This window comes from Dromaius novaehollandiae, chromosome 2 (assembly GCF_036370855.1).
Source record: "Dromaius novaehollandiae isolate bDroNov1 chromosome 2, bDroNov1.hap1, whole genome shotgun sequence".
Classification (NCBI taxonomy): Eukaryota; Metazoa; Chordata; class Aves; order Casuariiformes; family Dromaiidae; genus Dromaius; species Dromaius novaehollandiae.
The window spans coordinates 42,719,343-42,738,825 of record NC_088099.1 but is presented as its reverse complement, the minus strand read 5'-3'; the positions used below and the strand labels follow the sequence as shown (position 1 = coordinate 42,738,825).

Here is a 19,483-nt window from a genome sequence, read left to right as displayed (position 1 = left end):
CATAGTGTTTTCTGTGGTTTTGCTGTACTTGCTCCAGTATATCCACGTCTCTCTTGTCCCGGGGAGTCCAGAGCTGGACCCCACACTCCAGATGTGGCTTTACCAGTGCTGAACAGAGGGGAAGGATCACCACCTTCAACCTGATGCAGCCCAGGACACCGTTGGCTTTCTTTGCTTCAAGGGCACATTGCTGGTTCATGGTCAACTTCTTGTCCACCAGAACACCCAAGTCCTTTTCTGCAAGGCTGCTTTCCAGACAGCTGATCCCCAGCTCATACCAATGCCTAAGGTTATTCCTCCCCAGGGGCAGGCAGGACTTTGCACTTCCCCCTGTTGAACTTCATGACGTCCCTCTCTGCCCATTCCTCCAGGCTGTCAAGGCTCCCTGGATGGCAGCACAAACATCTGGTGTATTAACCACTACTCCCAATTTTATATCATCTGCAGACTGAGGGTGCACTGTCCCATCAACCAGGTCATTCATGAAGATGTTAAAGAGTTTTGGTCCCAGTATTGACCCCTGGGGTACACCACTAGTGACTAGCCTTTGTGCTGCATATCACAATCCTTTGAGCACAGCAGTTCAGCCAGTTTTTAATCCAGCTCACTGTCCACTTTCCTAGTCTGTACTTAATCAGCTTATCAATGAGGATTTTATGGGAGGCAATTTTGAAGGCCTTGCTGAAATCAAGATAAACAATATCCACTGTTCTCCCCTCATCTACTGAGCTAGATATTTCATTGTAGAAGGCTATCAGGTTGGTCAGGTGCGATTTCCCTTTCATAAATCCTTGCTGACTATTCCTGATCACCTTCTTGTCATAAATATGTTTGGAAATCCTAAGCTTGAGAGAGATGGGAGTCTGGGAGCCTCTAAGAATCCTATTCAGAACAAGGTTTTCAAGAATTCCGGGCTGCCATCTATGGAGACGAAAGCCAATCTCTTATTAAAAAGTAAACTTCTTGAGATTTCGAGGATCCTTTCTCCATGACGGGCTATTGAAAGACTCAGTAATGTAGTTTTAGCAATTCATATATTATAATATGCAATACTTGTTCACTGTAACAACTGGAAGTTTCAAACTAGCTGCATTCCTGCAATTCTGTATCTCAAACTACCAGAATTAGGTCTGAAAACAATTTCAAAGAAGCAAAGAAGTGTGCAGCATACCACAGCAAGATCTGAGCTATGTTTAAGCTAGCTAGCTTGTCTAGCATGACAGTGCTGAGCTCAACATAGACTAATTTATCCAAATGAGATGCTAAACTGATAGTGAATCTTGTAACAACAAATGAACCACTGAAGTGAACAAATAGCTGGTCACTCAACAATGGTCTAATAGGACGTGTTTTTTCCTCTGTTTTTCTTAAACAGGAACCACGTTAACTCTTTTGCCTGAAAAGATATTTTTAACCCAAAGAAAAGTCCCTTTCTACTCATCTGTTTCTGGGCTTTTATCTCAGTTCTCAATAAGGAGTCATTTTAGAATAACCAGAGTGTTCAACATATGGTACTTAAGATTTATTTCTTTCCATATCATTTCCTATCAGACTGCTATTAAATGACCATGTTGGTATAGGAAAAGGTTAAAAAACAGTTCAATGAAGTATTTATAAACTAACTGAATACTTCAATGTATCATCGCTATATCAACTTAGGTAACAAACCACTGCATATAAGAAGGTGAAGAGCCCTTAAGAGTTAATATATGCTTGTTGGTCTACTACGTAGATTAGAAAGCTGCAACATATTCAGAATTGAACTGGAACTAAGAATCAAGAATGTGTTTATTCATTATAAAGCCATTCAAATTAATCTCTATTTGACTCTGTAATATACACAATCTTTCATATGGTTTTCTTTTCTAAGAGCAGTAAAGTAAATAATATAGGTAAATAAAGCATAATATAAAATAAGTATCTCAGAAAACAAGTTAAAACAACTTGCCTAAGCACACTTTAGTCATCATAAAACTTTTCTTAAAGGCATTTAAAACAACAGTACACAAAATTCTAAATTACACTCAGAAATATGCAAACTGACAGCTGCAAGGATGAACACATACCCTTAATAATCGATTCAGCTGCATACAGATCCCGCTTGTAGGTCACCTAAAGGACAGATAAACCTCATTAGATTTTACGCAGCAGGAAGGAATGTAAAACCAATAAAACAATGCCCTGAAGGCAATTCTTTACATTTGAAATACCATAAATAAATGACATTGTCAATTTCTTAATCATGGTAAAATATCACTGGCAAGTCATGAGAAAATAAGTTGCAGAAATTACTGGCGATGTCAGAAAAATGTGTTGTTTTTTTTTCTTAATACTTAGATCTGCTTAGAACTCATTTTAAACCTATTTTAACCCTTTAAAAACCCATTAAAAATATATCAGACCTATTTTCACACACCCATTTTCATAATTTCTTAAGAAACTATATTCCTACTCTGTAATTTTATCATCAAATCAAAGATTAATCTTTGAAAGAAATTGTGATCATAACCACAACCAGGGAGAAACCTAGTTAATTCTAGTACTAACATAGGTGCAATTATTTAGGCAGTGTAAGACTATTATTGTTAATGAGAGGCCAGGTAATCAGTGCGAGTCAGTCTGGGGAACTGTAGTAGACTTTGTATGAGTATTCAGAGAGTTAATCACCACCAAGATCTTCTCGAATACATAAATCAAGTTAAATGGACAATAAGCTGATGAATATTTACTTGGTACTTTTAGGAAACATCTTTTGTATTTGCCTTTGTACCATCACCACGGTTGACAATCACAGTATTAGTCTTCGTACAAAAAACAACATGAAACAAAAAATAGCCAAGACATTGAAAGCCTTTGCTAGTTATGTCCTTCCAACTTGCTGTTTTGCAATGAAGTGCAGTGACATAAACTGATAACTACAAAATATTTGGTTTTGCTGCTGCTATAACTTCCTGCTACATTAAATAAAATGTTACTGAATTTTCTGCATTTGTTTCTATATAAATATTCTCTGTTCTGAATAACTTTTTTTGTTTGTTTGTTGTTTTTTGTTTTGTTGTTGTTTTGGAAATGGAATGAATAGTATTCCAAAAGCTTTAGTCTCGCAAAGTAAATCTTACAGCAGAAGCATACTATTTTACATATTCACATTTTGTTTAGTCTCCAAGTAACTAATTACTTGATTTTAACATAAGGATTCTAATTACTGCTTTCCTTTCTGTCTCCAATTAAGTTTTCTATTGTAATCACACACAGATGAATAATTTTGCCTTTCTCATCAATCCTTTCTCCTAGGAAAGAGTCTTTAAAAATTAGCTTATATCTATAGTTTGTCCTGCAGGAGGGAAAGCTAGAGAAAGAATCAAGCCTCAGAAAGTGCAGCTGCCTAAATTTACATACTGTTAAGCAAAATCAATGACTTTCATTTAATTTTAGGGATAAACAAATACTGGGGATGAATTTTGTTGCAAGATTTCTTTCTAATTACCTCTTTCTACAAGGCTTTTATACTGAACTTCCAGCAAACATATGACATATTACCACCTGAACACCTTTCAAGCAACAAGACTATCTTCCACCTGTGAAGAGTGGTCTTGTGTATTCACAGGCTCACAGTCCTTTCAGGCACAAAATATTTTTGAATATTCTGACTTTAAAAAGAAGTTACTTCATATAGTAAGCCCAGGCTTCAAGATGTGTTATCTACTGTGGTGGGTGCACAGGTCTTTCGTTCACACTTGTTCAGGGGCTTTTTCGCTGAACAGTACCTATATCTGTAAATTTGGCCACTGCAGAAGGCTTCACGTTTGTGAATTTGCAGCATGCCCTGATACAGACAAAAACATACTTAGGCATTTTAAGGGAAGAGTACTCAGCTACCAACTTTCTTAAAGCTGCGCTTCTGTGCACATGCAAGGACAGTGATCTCATAACATTAAGCTTATGCACTGATGCGTCTGTTCTCAAATATTTTATCCTTCTCTCTGCATCTGAGATGGCTCACTAGTCAAAAGACTTTTGTCAGCCGGATATACTTTTTCAACCTTTTTCTATGGTCCCAGCTTCCACCCAGATGACTCCAAATGACTGCAAAGCACTGAAAACTTGATGGACACAGCTGTTGCCTCAAGCATCTCCCCCCGCCATTCCTCCTTTTGCTCTGCTAACCAGTGGATGTTTGCACACTTTCAATTGTTTTTAAAATACTACAAAAGAAATCACAGCTGCAGGGATGAGCACTGAGAATACCCACGCTGGTAGGTGTCTGAAAAGTTCCACAAATTATCAGAACCCTAAAGATCACTTCAAATAATTATTCATTAAAATATCTTCTGTGTTGTACTCCTGAGAGAACAAAGAGGATCAAAATGTATCATTTGGAACTTTTAGCAAATAAGATGTCAAATATCTACTTAGCGATATTCTCTTAAAGATTCTTCCTTGGTGGAAGGAGAGAACAAGTACCCAGCACATAAGCACATAAGGCTTCCTTTTTAATCTTTAATTCTTAAAATCAGTTCTGAGATTCAGAACTGAGAAATTCAGTTCAGAGATATCAGAAAATACTTTTTAGGCTGATATCCTAGAGAAATAAATAATGTGAGACAACATCACACCATCCATATATATTTCCTTCACAATCTTTGAGCACAGGTGGCTGCCACATATCAGTCAGGGAGGGACGGATTCTCTCCATCTCTCTTGATGTTGAATAACACACTAAATACAACCAAAGTTTTTCTTATGGTAAGGATATTCATAATCTGCTCATGTGCATTTTCTCATGTTGAGTAGGAGGTGTTCGTGCAATTTACATAAGACTTATTCAAAAGGCAGGCAACCATGAAAGAAAGAAACTTCAGTTTTATGATAAACATTGATAATCTGTAGTATTAATTTGATTTACTTGACTCTTGAGGCTAATCAACACAATGGCTTCTTTTTCTGAATACCTGTACTGCCCTATTTGTAGTTTCATATCAGCATCATCACAGGTTTTGTTTCCTTGATTTTATGAGTTTAGTATTTTAACAACATTTGTAAAAACGATACGAACTGACATTCTTCACAGCAAGGAACACTGGACCTTAGCCTCTAAGGGAATGATGTGGATAACAACAAATAAAACTATATTCTGTAGATGTCATATTCTCTGCTCAACTGCTTTGTTAAAGGTAGTCAGTTTATGCAACAATTACCTTATCTATTTCTCTGAAACCAACACACATTTTCCTTATATCATAAATACCTACACATAACCGGATGAGCTCAGAAAATAAGGAAGGAAAGGGAAACACATTGCTAATTAGCATATATGGCTCACTGATTTTTTCAAGTATAGAATACTTAATACTTTAAAGAAGGAAATGTTATTCTCAAGCCACTGTGGAAGAAAAAAAAATCTTTTGAACTGTGCTTAAAGTAGAACTTTTTCCTTTTTGCACCTGTCAGTGATATGGAAATAATAGCAAAGAATCATAAAAATAAATGTGAAACTCTACTATGACAGCAGATCCCAGGAGTTACATAATAAAAAACTAATATACAAAAAACTAAGTTCATCTCTCATTAAGCTATTTTTGTGCACTGCATTAATTAGTTTTTCCTTAAAAAAACAGTTTTCTTCAAAGGAATAACAGAAAATAAAACAAAAATTCACCATTTTTAAAGGTGTGTTTCATGTCTGTATCACTATCGAGCTTTTGTATTATAGCCTACTGGTTAGGCTATTCACTAAATTAGGATACTTGCATTCTTGAGTCTCACCCCAGCTGGACAATTCAAAACCATCCGAAGCAGCCATGAAAGAAAAATTTAACCATCACTCCCTTATAGAAAATATGAAGGCACTCTACATGCCTGCTGCCAAGGTAAAGATGCAAAAATCACAATGCAAGAAAGAATAAGCAAAGTCTGCAGTAGAGCGCTACATTTTTTACCCAGACCATAACAGTTCTTTTGTTACTTTTTTTTTTTTTTTTTTTTTAATCAAATGACTAAGCTAAACATAGAAATAGTTGTTGGAGCTGTCTGGAAGGAGCGGCTGATACACCAGAGGGCTGTGCTGCCATTCAGAGACCTGGACAGGCTGGAGAGAGGGGCAGGGAGGACCATCATGAAGTTCAACAAAAGCAAGTGCAGGGAGGACCGAGGGAGGAATAACTCCACGCACCAGTACAGGCTGGGGGCTGGTCAGCTAGAAAGCAGCTCTGCAGAGAAGGACCTGGGAGTCCTGGTGGACAACAAGCTAACTGTGAGCCAGCAATGTGCCCTTGTGTCCAAGAAGGCCAATGGTATCCTGCTGCATTAGGAAGAGCATTGCCAGCAGGTCGAGGGAGGTGATGGTCCTCCTCTACTCAGCCCTGGTGAGGCCACACCTGGAGTACTGCATCCAGTTCTGGGCTCCCCAATACAAGAGAGACATAGAGCTACTGGAGCGTGTTCAACAGAGGGCTACTAAGATGATTAAGGGACTGGAGCATCTCTCATATGAGGAAAGGCTGAGAGAGCTGGCACTGTTCATCCTGGAGAAGAGAAGACTGAGGGGGATCTTATCAGTGTGTGTAAGTATCTGAAAGGGAGGGTGTCAAGAGGATGGAGCCAGACTCTTCTCAGTGGTGCCCAGTGACAGGACGACAGGCAACGGGCACAAACTGAAACACAGTCAGTTCCGTCTGAACATGAGAAAAAAAAAAAACTTTACTGTGACGGTGACAGAGCACTGGAACAGGTTGCCCAGAGAGGTTGTGGAATCTTCTTCCTTGCAGATATTCAAAAGCCATTTAGACAAAATCCTTGGAAATGTGCTGTAGGTGACCCTGCTTGAGCAGGGGGGTTGGACTAGAGGATCTCCAGAGGTCCCTTCCAACCTCAACTGTTCTGCGATTCTATTTGGTGCTTTTGAGACCACATCTGAGTACTACTTCCAGTTTAGGGCTTCCCAGTGTAAGACACTGATGGACTGGCGTGAGTCCAGCAGAAGATCACAGATGGTGAGAGAAAACTGGGCTTGTACAGCCCAAAGAATAGAAGACTAAGGACAGACACACAGACACACCTAGTAGTTATAGAGAGGATTAGGCCAGACTCCTCTTGGTGGTATCTCTGCTGCCCTCACATCCTTTCATAGTGTAAGAGGAAGCAAGGGAAATGCCAATTAGATATTAGGAAAAACATCTCCCCAGTAACGGTGGAAAAGTACTGGAATAGTTTTCCAGAGAGTTTGTGGAATTTTCATTCTTGGAGATACTCAAAACTCAACTGGACCAGGCTATAGACAATGTAATTAACTAATCTGATAGGCGGTTGGACCAGAGGACATAGAGACTTCTTTCAACCTAAATTATTTTGTGATTCCAGGTCGAAGGACTACTTTTCATCTGCTGGGCATCAGTAGTAGCTACAGATTATAAACAAAGAACTAAAGCATATAATTTAATAAATAATAATTTAATAAATAATAATTTAAGGGTATAAAAGGGTATAAAGATTCCATTTCAGATATATTTTCTCCTCAGAAAGATGCTGAAAGAAGCTGCTGTGTGCAATGCGTAAGTAAATACTGTTGCTAAATTACAGAGAAACTTTGCACTACAGATTCAGGAAACCACCTGCCTAAGATTTATTGTCACATTATTAGAAATCACACCCCATTAGAGCAAATATACTGTCAAAGACAGGTGAAGTGATTTGAGCTGTTTCCAGAACCTTCAATGTGCTTATGAATCAAAAAACAATGAAAAAAATCTCATGACAAGAGCTACTGAGAGAGAACAATGCCCCACAAACCAAAACAATGAAATCAGATATTTTTAAGCAGCAGGGACATATTCTTTGGCACCTGATTCCACACCAGCTTTGTCAGTCAGTAGAAATGTACAGTCATTATCAAAAAAGGTGAATGATGTTAAAAAAGCAAACAAAAAAAGGACTGAAGAGGTCTTAAACTTTCTACTGTTACTGAATAATGAACTGTTCTAAAACGAGATCGTTGCTAGCCAGATATTTGGCATCAGAGAAAAAGCTGTCCTCAAAGAAAAGGTGGAGGGAATTAGGCAAGGGATATAGAGGAAGTAGGAGAAAGCAAATTTCATTTCTTAGTTTTATAGATCATAGATCAGTATTTTTACAAATTCTCTGATTATTTAAGGACATGCCTGGTCTTCCTAGTTCCAAATACATGCTGTATTAAGTAACCCAGGTAACACCTGCCTGAGTCTGTAAACAGTCTGTAACAATGAACTCTAGAACAGCTCATGTTAATCTGAAGGCAATATGAACTCAGTGAGAAAATCAAAGTTATATTTAACCACAATTGTAAATATAGAGCAGGCAAAAGATTTGAGGCTTAGGAAACATTGTAAAGCTATTTTGTAGAGTTTGTTTTCTGAGATATCATAGACAAAAATGGTGTCGAGAGGTAAGACAAAATTAATAAATAACACAATTTTATTGAAAATTATCAGAAATGTTAATAATATTAACAGATACTGACACATACCTTCACGCATATACCTTTTAGCATTAAATCTCTAAGTAATCTATCAGGGGGATGGTCATTATCTTTATTTTATGGTTAAGAAACAAGGGCATGCAGAGGTTAAAAAGGCAAAACACTCTACCCAAACTCACTCGATAGACAATGAAAGAGGCAGGAACAGAATCCAAATCAAGGCCACAGGGAAGTAAAGGAGTTTTGTTCGTTTGTTTTGCTTCCCTTCCCCTGCCCCACTAGTTGGAACAGAGCATTAGATTTTGGGACAGATGCCTTCCTTGTTTTAGCTATAAGCCCAAATAAACACGCAGTACTGCTGTCAGACTCAATACACACTTTTACGGAGATTTACTCTTGTGACATGGCCTCCAACTGCAAGAATGGATTTAAGAGACTATTAGTTCCACAGTCATCACCAGATACCAACTGAACTAAAATCTATTAAAAATCACTAAATCTCTCCACATGTTAAATTCTAGACTCAGCCCTATATTTCTACTTTTTATTTTCAAAAATAGTTACTGCTTCTTTTGTTACTATGCATGAAAGTCGCATTTATAGTACTGCAAGCAGTAAGAAATAACCAATTGGTAATGAGAATTTTTCAAAATACCCTATTGACAAAGCCCTGGCCTCCCTCTCTAATTCTGAAGGATTATCACTATCCTAATAGACCCTACTGTCTCCTTATTATACGGCCTAGCACTGAATGCTGCAAAGCATTCAGCTGACCTTAACCCATGCTTAGATCTTTGATGGGTTTTCAACTTCAAGACAGTAAAACTACTACTATCAGTCTGCATGAAGAATGAGATTAGATGGTGGGGGTTGGAAGAACCTTCTCTTTCTCCAGCTCCTGAAAGTATAAGCTTTAGTTCTTTGAGCAACTAAGCATTTATACAAGGAAAGTTGGCCTCTTAATTGTTATAAAACATTCTTGTATATTCAAAATTTTGAAATTTGGAAAAGCACAAGTATTACAATTTAAGACAGTTTTAAATATTTACTGTTAGATAAAGTTTAGCTGGCATGCTACTTTTATTCATTTAAAATAAACATATAAAAAAATAGAGATTAATATCGCCTTTACCTTCCAGAGGTCAGCTGTTCCTTCAATAAGTTTGGCCTTTGTTTTACCATATTTCAGAGCCAGATGCAAACATTCAGTTCCATAATCCAGGTCATAGTCAGTACACTGTTGTAATTAAAAAAAAGAATAAATATTTTTAATTACTCTTAAAAAAAAATACTTTTAAGTAATAAACCACTTCTTTCATTAATTAAACCTTATTTCTCAACAGTCCTGTCCAGATTAGTGCATGTTGTAGGTTCAGAACTGATCAGAAATAAAACCCTTCCAAAATGCTTATGCTTAATTCTAACTACTCAGCAAAATTTTATGGGAGTTAAATAAACAGCTTAAACTATAAAAGAATCTAATTAGGTGCTGCCAGTATCTTGCTACACCTTTAGGAGCTTGACTAACCCAGTAAGTTACATTTATGAAAAATTGTTGGTAGAATTGAGGCCTCACTAAATGAAATCAAACAAGAGGAAAAAAAACTTATTAGCTTGTTCACTGCGCTCTAAACAGCAGAAGCATGGTATTTTCTTCAAATGCTTTGTCTGTTTTGGCTTGCTTCAGCATCAAAAAAGGAGGGTATTAACTGAGAATTTCCATATTCCCTCTATTTTTCTCCACAAAAACCAGCAAGGTTCCATGTGCGCCATAAGCTTCCCAGTTTAAAAAAAAAGGTGCAAAAGCTTTTCCACCCTCAGGCAGGTAGAAAAAGCATTCTTCTCTCAAAATGCCCTGTCTAAGCAGTTTGGTCTCCTATAGTTAGTGATTATAAGAATTCTAATATTGGAAGGCTAATTAGGGAACAGAATCTCTCTTGAGCCCAAATATAGTTAGGTCTCAAAGCAGGAAATAGGGGCTTACCAAAAATGACTACCTCAAAACGCCTTGGCCCGGTTAAGATAGGCAAATTCTAGTCTATTCTCATACTGCTAAATTATCAGTCCAGAAGCATGAATTATATGTAATTAGGAATGAGAATTTAAGTCTTTCATAAGAATGGATGCACTCGGTAAGACTACAGGCTATCTAGTCCAACGTCCAGGTCTGGACAACAATGGAGGTCAGCAATGGATAGTCCAAGATATGTAACCCCACATATGACATCGGCAATCACATCTTGTTATAGGAGTTTCCTGGACTCCTTTAAAGCTATTATCCTGGCTTAGGAAATCTCCAAATTAAGAAGTCCCTGAGAGGCAAGCTGAACCAGAAGTGAACATCTTAACAGTCCTCAACAAATTACATGAACCCTCAATTTATCCAGTTCCTTTTTGAGTAGAGATAGGCTTTTAGCACCTGCATCACGGAGTGTCACAGTTTAAATTATAAACTGCAATACAAAATCCCCTTTATTTACTTTGTTTTGAAGCTGACATCAACTCTTTTCATCTCTTATCCTTTGCAGTTTTGATGGAAAAGGGAGAGCAAAACCTCCTTCCCTGTTCTTCTTAGGGCTTCTTTGCATCTCTTCTCAGTTATCTCTTTCCACAGATAGAGTCCAAAATTTATTCAGTCATTCCATGCGTGGAAGCTGCTCCACAGCTTTGATCAACCCTTTTGCCCTTCTCTAAAGCATTTCCAGTTCTACTATATCCTTTCTGAGACAGGGAAATTGGAACTGTACATCCTATCCAAGAAACAAGATTTATACAATGGCGTACTAATGCTCTTACTGCCAGTATCCTTTCTTTCCCATCTCTATTTATTCTTAATGTTCAATTTGCCATTTGATCATGACTGAGCAATTAGCTAACATTTTCTTAAAACCAGATCTTAGAAGCCTAGATCTCACTTTTAAGAAGCAATAGTCAATCAGCTTCCATCATTTCCCATACAGTATTAGAATTCTTCCCCCTCCATGAACATCACATTTACATTCTACACTGAATTCAATCCTTCATTTTAAACACCCAGTCTCCTAAGAGCCTTCTGCAACCTTTCTGAGGCAGCCCTCATCTATACTACCCAGAAAAACTGAGTATCACTCTGTGACACTTCCTGTTCCAAATTAATTATGAATAAATCAAACTGCACAGGCCCTGGCACTGGTCTTTACAAAACTTCACCGGTGATTTCCTGCTATGAAAACTGATCAGGTATTCCTATCCTGTCTCTTATCTTTTAAGAAATAATTGATTCATGTGAGGTTGCTCCCTATTATCCCAAAACTGTTCAGTTTATTAAAGAGCAAAAGCTGCAGTCAAACACCTCATGAAAATGCAAGTAGGCCATATCAGCTTGCTCAGCCTTGAGGCTGTAGCTGACAACAAGTAACTTTGCAATGCATGAGCTTTCCTTTACAGAAGTTGAAATAACCCTTCCAGTACGTCAAATTTTCACCAGGTGTCCACAAATTCTAGGGTTCAGAAGAGTATGGGACAGTCTGTGCAGTACAAATGCCATACCTAATAACTCATAATCTCCCTGGAGATGTTTTCTTACAAATGGGTTTTCTTTACAAACGCAAAACTTCCACTCCCTGGTACCAAGGCTTTTAAACAGACATGCTCTAAACAGAGTATAGACATTTCATTTCATTCTTAAATGTCTTCCTTGGAGTTAATAATGATGCTACTGTCCAATATCTAATATAGGGGATTTGGGTTTTTTCTATTGTTTGCCAAGAAAGTAAAAATATGTGGCTCTGAATTCTCTTTCAGAGCTTTTCCCCCAAGCAACTGCAAATTTGCCCAAAATACATTCCTTAAAAACATTCCTTAGAAATAAGAGTTTAAAATAAAGCTCATCAAAAAACATTTAGGGAAAAGTACACTGCCTCAAAGATCCAAGAATTCAAAATTGTCAATAATGCAAAAGTCTAAACTGGTAAAGAATATCTAAGTGAGAGTGCTGAAATATAACTTGCTAGTTTTCTTTATTTCCTGAAGTTTAATAAAAAAGCAAAAAGAAAATTTTTAGTTTCTATTCTTGTGTTATAATGCATCAGTAAAATTCAAGAAATTCATCAGCATTATAAATCTGAATTATATTATTAATATACAGAAAAGTCTTAGAAAAATCATAGTTGTTGCTTTTATATTAAATTAATAAGTTTTATCTTTTTAGATTGTCATGACTGCAATCAAAAAGAAGATCCTTTTATACAACCCACCTGGAAATAAAAATAATTTAAGCTTTACACTTCTTTACAGCAGTTTTTAATTGCTTTGAGTACCTAAACAAAATAAAAAAAGCAAGATTAAAAAAACTAAACAATAAAGAGGACGTCTTAAAGAATACTAAAGAAAATTATGCAAAAACTAAAAAATAACTAAATCTCTCAAATACAGAGACTCAGAGATGAATCACCCATGAAACTAGTAATGTCCCAGTAACTTTGGATTCCAAATATTTATTACCAAAATATTTTCTTTCTGAGGAAATTCTTTGGGTAGAATGCAAACTAATTTTTACTAGCATCCATAACGTGCACATTAAAAAAAAAAAAAACAAAACAAAACAGGTTTTTCTTTTGCCTTAGAATGGAATAGAAACTTCCAGGAAATTTTATCTTTGAAATATCTTATTTTAATTTTAATTAAAACTAATTTGTAATTTTAAATAGGAGTAACAAGTGGTACTAGGACAAGATGAAGCAACTCCAACTTTTTAGCAAGGTATTAATTACACATAATTACTAGGGAGTGGAAAAGTTCCATAAATGGGATAAGGCATCTTGAGGGTATTGCTGACTTCAAGGGGTGAAATATGACACAAAACAAAAGTAATAATTAAAAGCATATTTCACTAACACTTGTACATCAGGACATTTACCACTCTAATTATCTGTAATTATTTAAACCTAAACATATTGTCACAGTGTACTGTTCTGCAAGTCCGATACATTGATGTCAGAGGTGAACAATGAAATGAAATTATCAACTCAAGACCAGCTTAGTTTATATACAGTATCTACTATGCTGAACAGCTCCATATAAGTGAATTTTTAAATTCATATACAAGGTGTAGAATTTGAAGACTTTGCTATTTCTCTAAGAAATTCAGTTAAAGAAATTAAGCATTACAAAGGAATGCTCATAATAAAAAATGGTAGATCATCTATAAGCAAAATTCTTACTGACGCAGGCATCCCAAACCCTCTATTTATTTAATTGTACATCCAGAGCCACTTTACTACAATCTGTTTAAAACTCTTATTACTTCTGAAGTCTTGCTTTGATTGAAAGACTTTATAACAAAAGGTTTGACACAGAACAGTTCACCATACTTCTTATGAACACATAGCTTTGTGAAACAGTAGACATAGTTTAAGTTTCAAACCACAGATCTGAAATGGTGTAAACAGCTGGAAACACTGGTACAAAGCATATCCACAATAGAAAGAAAACAGATTAGTTTAGCTTGTTAAATGACACAGAAAGAAATATATTATTTAAAAAACACTTTTGAACCACTGGATATTCAAAGGCATTCTAATAGTTATTTTGGGGGACTGAAAATGATTTTTTTTTTTTTTTTAAGAGTGGATGTTTGGATAAAGTGATAAAGGTGCAATGAGATCCAGATATTAGGATTGCATCAACTTTTCTTTCCCATTCCCCTGGATTAGCTTCAAAATATTTTGATAACAAATATTATTTCCTAAGAAGCAAGCTATACTGTGATCGCCTAGCATAAAACATGGAAAATGGGGGGTTAGAGAAAAGAGCAGCTACACAGACCGTATCTGCCTACTACTTACCGAAAGGACATAGCTAACTTGTTTGCAATATAATACTCCAAACAATTAAAATGAGAAAGAAGCAGTATTTACCATTAAAATTAACAATTGCTTTACTGTTAACATGCTGTTTTACTGTATCTTTTATCATTAAAAGATTTCGAATGGATATTTGGAATCTAACAGCCATAAAGCAGAATAAAGGCAAGTGCAATAAAATTTTTCATTACAGCATTGTCATTTTCTTATTGATTCATCATTCACAAGTTATCATGCTTACAAAATAACAAAAAGAAATCAATATTCTTTTAAGTATTCACTCAAACAAAATCTTCAGGTTTGTTCCTTTACAGAAATGCTTTTATAGCCTTTCCAGAACATCTTTTACACTTCTATAGTTATTGCCTATGTGATCTGAAGTACTTTTTCCCTTGTTGACAGCAAGTGACCCCATTTTACTCTCCCATACAAAACCATTCTATAGCAATATGACTTGCAATTAAAATGCACAGCCAATTAACAATAGCCGGGCTTTATGATTTTTTCCAGTTGTTGGCAAATCGAGAGTTTCCACTACTGAAGTGCCAGAGTGCATCAGAAACAGCCTGTTATTCAGCATCGAGAACATTCTACCAAGTTTTAAAAAGCAGCAGGCACAAGCTCTTGCCAAATCTGCAGGTTTTTCTTACCATATTTTGTAATATTTTTTGCCACATTCATTACCACAGAATCCAAAAAAGTATCAGTGCTGATGTTAAGGTAGCTTTAATACTGGACTCACAACTAGCACAGCAGTACACAACAGGTAAGTGAGAACTGACAGAAGCAGCAAATGGGAGGAAGAAGCAGTGAACCAGGAAGCAATGACATCACTGGAAATGGGAATAAGTTCATCTCCAAAGCAAATTCTACTGAAGTCAATTTTTGAAACTGCTACTACACACATCCAGATGCAGGTGTGGTTCACAAGGAAGATAAATAAAGATACAGCAATCTACTCTGTAACAGAATTAAGCAACCCTGGTTCTTCTTTTTTTTTTTTTTGGTGGTGGGGGGGGAGAGTTACAGATCTGTAACCTATATCCCAATGTCTTTCACTGTAGTAACTCCAAGTGCCCTCTGCAAACATGCCATGATTTCCCTGTGCTCTACCTTTAGATCCCCATATTACTTCCCAACTGCCCATTTGGTATTCAGTTTGCCTCTAAGCCCACTAAATACCCATTAAACAACTTCTGCATTAGCTCATTCCAAGATCCCACATGCTAAAAGGTCTGTCACCAAGAAAAACTGAACACAAGAGCTGAACTCACATGTTAGCAGCAGAGCTTAAAGCCTAAGATCCTGAAGGCTCTAATTTAGTGTAGGCATTCATTTAGATTTCCTTCCTCCCAGCTGCTGATTTTCAAAAACTGTGTATTGACTGTACATTGACTTAACGTCACTGAAATCTCTACCTGTCTGTCAATTCTGATTTGAAATTGAACAACGAGTAATTTTGCTTCTCCTGTTTCTGTAATGAATTGTCTGGGTCAGTGATTGCAGCCCACGCTGCCATCCGCAGCAGCCACATTCTGTACTGCTGCCATCGACATGTTAGCTTCAAAGTAAAGCCTGCTATGCATTTTATTACTCTTAGTTATCTTGGAAAGCAGTTTATAATCTGCTGAGACTGACAATTACTATTAACTGAACATAACTTGCTGCTAGGCAATAGAAGTAGTAGCCCCACAGGCAAAAATGCTGAGCACAAAGCACTCAGTGTGGGCAACATGATATTTGCTAACCTTATCACTGTTTAAAGTTTTGCCTATCAGCCAAGGTTGGGGACCACTCCACTAATGTATCTGTATCTCTATGTGTGTGTGTGTGTGTGTGTGTGTGTGTGTGTGTGTGTGTGTGTGTGTGTGTGTATATATATATGTATTTTTTTTTTTAACACAAAGCACAAATTTGCTTGAAGAACTCACTATCACAATATGTAAAAGCAAAAGCTCAGTGGGATTCAGAAATGCATATGGATGCTGAGAACACAAACATTTAAATATGATAAAGTTTGCATTTATGAGCATAAACTAAATGAAATCATTTGCCAGATCTAGGAATAAACTTTTCATATGTATATTTCTATCCATTTTGGACAAGCTGCTGCAATTTTCTTCAAAGCAAATTTTGTAAAATAGAATAGCATATCAGATTCTGTGACCAAAGGATATGATCTAGGACAAATAAGCTAGATTTAAAAACCAAACAAACAAAACCAAAAAGAAACCAACTTATTTTCAGGATCCCATTCTAACAAAACTTCTGAGAAAAACTGTCGTCTGCTTTGATGCAGATTCAGCTTGGAATCACTACAGAAAAACCCTTGAAATAAGGTAGCTATCTAATTAGTAAAGATGTTCATTTTGTTAACTATCATTATCTACCTCTGACCTCAAAATGAAATATGAGATGAATTATAATCACAAGACTAGATCCCAGCATAAGGCTATGAAAGCCCCAGCAACGTTAGCAGTGACTGAATAAAAGAGACCCACAGTTTTGGAATCATCTTGAGAAAGTGTAAGAGCCATCCCTTACTATGATAGTGTTTTTATCATTAAAACTTAATCTTTAAGTCTTAATCTTATTCTAGATGCTATTGCTTCCGTCTCTGCAAAGGCAAGATCCAAACAAACCAATCATCCTCTAAAAGTAGTACCCGAGTTCAACTTTACATTAAAATCATTATATATATATATATGATATATATATATATCATAATATATATATAATTATATATATTATATAAAAAAATCATTCTGTAAGTCCTTAGTTCTTTTTGAAGACTGGATGGAGCGCCCTAACTCCTACATAGCCAGACTAAGCCATAATTCAGCCCTTCCAGTGAAAGAGGTCTGTTATGTCCTCTTAGACAAATCATGCTCAACCTGTGGAAAGAGGGAAAGTGCAGCTTTGCTATTTAAAAACAAAAACTCAGCACAGAATAGCTGGAGGCACTTCGCAGGGCAAAGCAAAGGTATCAGTACGCACAAACAAGAAATGTCAAGGGGAGTGTCTACATCAGCAATATCAGGTGCAGGAGGAATTCTTTCTCGAGCAAGCATTTCCTGCCTCTGTACACAGAATCACACAGAATGTGCTTGACTGCACCACTGTGTTGTCCGAAAAGCGGATTCGTTGCCCGGTGTGCAATAAGCCAATAATTACACACTCAGGAGAGACATTTGTTTATTTATTTCAGAATTGCGCAAGCCTGGGTGCTCGGTGGTTTTCCACAAATCGAGCACACCCCCCCAACTTTTCAGGTAGCATTTATACAATCAAATTTGCCATATTTGTGACTTCCTTCCTCTTATTTGCCATATTTGTGACTTCCTTCCTCTCTTACACTGATTGGTTAATGATTTCTTCACATTTCCCTGGGTCCCACCCCTGCTTCTCAAGGTCCTGGTCAATTAATTAACACTGCCCCAGTTGGGTCAGTAGGTGTTATCTTCCAAGGCCCTGAGGAAGAAGACATAATCCAGACCCCTTAATCATCACTGTTTTAACAGTGAGAGGAAGCTTTTTGCTTCCCAAGGTCTTGGCGCCCAAACAGACCTTATTTCTCAGCCTTGGCATCCTCCCTTTCGGAGAGTGGGGCACAGGAATGCAGACTGCTTGTAACTCCCTTATCTTTCCAGCCTGCACCAGCTCTGAGGCCTTTTCTTAACGAACTAGGAGCGCGGCCTAAGGCTTCAGCAAATTTAGCTACTTATGCTAAGCAAGTGTGCGGCTACTCATGCTAAGCAAATTCTATCTAAGATAGAAGTTATCCAAATCTACCTACTTCAAACATTCTTTCTGAGCTTCTCAGGGTTGTCTTGTAACAACTGGAGAGCTCCAGTTGATTTCCCTTTTGGTGGAATCATGGTGGAAGTCACATACCAGGGCACCAGCTAAAGCACACCATTTGCAAGGTGGACACAAGGTCCCCTGGCAGCCAGGGCTCTACACATGCATTGCATGTACATGATTAGCAACTGGCATGAATTTCATTGCTGCTAAAGTCACAGTATGGACATATGATCCTGGAACAATAACAGATCACGCAAAAAAAAAAAGCTTCAGTTATTCTTTGTGCCACACCAATCAGTAATGTAGACAACAAAAACAACCTGCCCAACATATAAAACTACAGATGAACATTATTCTAAGAAAATGTAACGAAGTGATTCAGTCTCCCAGTAAAGACATTTCTAAATATATCAGGTTCTAAAAGTTAAGCAGTGACCAACACAATTCAACCAGGGTTAGAGGCAGAGGTGAGCCAAATTCAGGCCAAGCTAAAGTGCGTGTTTTATTTTTACATTTTTTTAAATAGAAAAGATTATTCATTCTTGGAACAACGCACTTAGAGAATCACTTCTTGAAATTATGCAAGGTCATAAATAGGCCTTTTCCTTGCCTTTGGATACATTAAACAGCCAGTAGCTCACAGATGAAAAGTTATAGCATCACTACTTTGCATTCTTCTTCACACTCAAAAGAAGCAGCAGATCACAATTTAGATAGGAGATCACCTATCTTCTGCATACAGTGATTCTCATTCAGTACTTGGCATTTTCTCAATCTGTGCCAAACTGTGGTGATTAGTGTGGATACAGTACACTTCAGCATTTACCAGGGTTAATCCCATGACACTTGTAGCAACATTCTCGTAATCCAGTCTAATCTCCAATTTGAATAATTGCAGCATGTCTTTTCACATACCCCCTCCAAACTGTATCTGAACACAAAATTCCTTTTCACTGCTACAGAGATTTCAGATTTCACAAAGGGCTATGGCAGCTTTGCACTATTGCATTAAACAGTTCCAAGAGATGGAATACAAATTTTCAAAGTGCTCTGAGATCCTACAGGATGAGGAGTGCCATAAAATGGAAGTAATTATTCCATTAGCAAAAAGCTTTTTTATTTTTTCTTATGAAAGGCATTAGGCCGTCTCCATTCTACCACAAACATTCTTGTGGTAGAAATTAATTAGAGCAAGGTGAGGATTCATACAATATCCTGGCTCTACCATTGCACCAAAGAACTAATCAAGCACAGAGCTATCTAAACTAGCATGGTTTTCTCAACAGACCACCAATCTAGCTTCAGGTTTTGAATAAGTGAAAACATTACTGAACAAAATTCAATAAATATATTTATCCTGAAAATAATTCTGTAAAATTGGGTA

The 19,483-nt window shown here is 36.9% G+C and overlaps 1 protein-coding gene across 3 annotated transcripts in view; it reads right to left on the bottom strand.

Annotated features, from left to right (window-relative positions):
* Positions 1–19,483, bottom strand: part of CRPPA (CDP-L-ribitol pyrophosphorylase A) — a 121,343-nt gene that overhangs the window by 65,760 nt on the left and 36,100 nt on the right. For all 3 annotated transcript variants that reach the window (XR_003259905.2, XM_026105095.2, XM_026105096.2), the window contains exons 4-5: positions 9,585–9,689; positions 2,067–2,112 (exon numbers count right to left, since the gene is read on the bottom strand). Coding sequence is in view for 2 of the 3 variants with exons in the window: in XM_026105095.2 (XP_025960880.1) it covers positions 2,067–2,112; positions 9,585–9,689 (151 nt within the window). In the remaining variant the exon portion in view is untranslated. The remainder of the gene's footprint in view (positions 1–2,066; positions 2,113–9,584; positions 9,690–19,483) is intronic.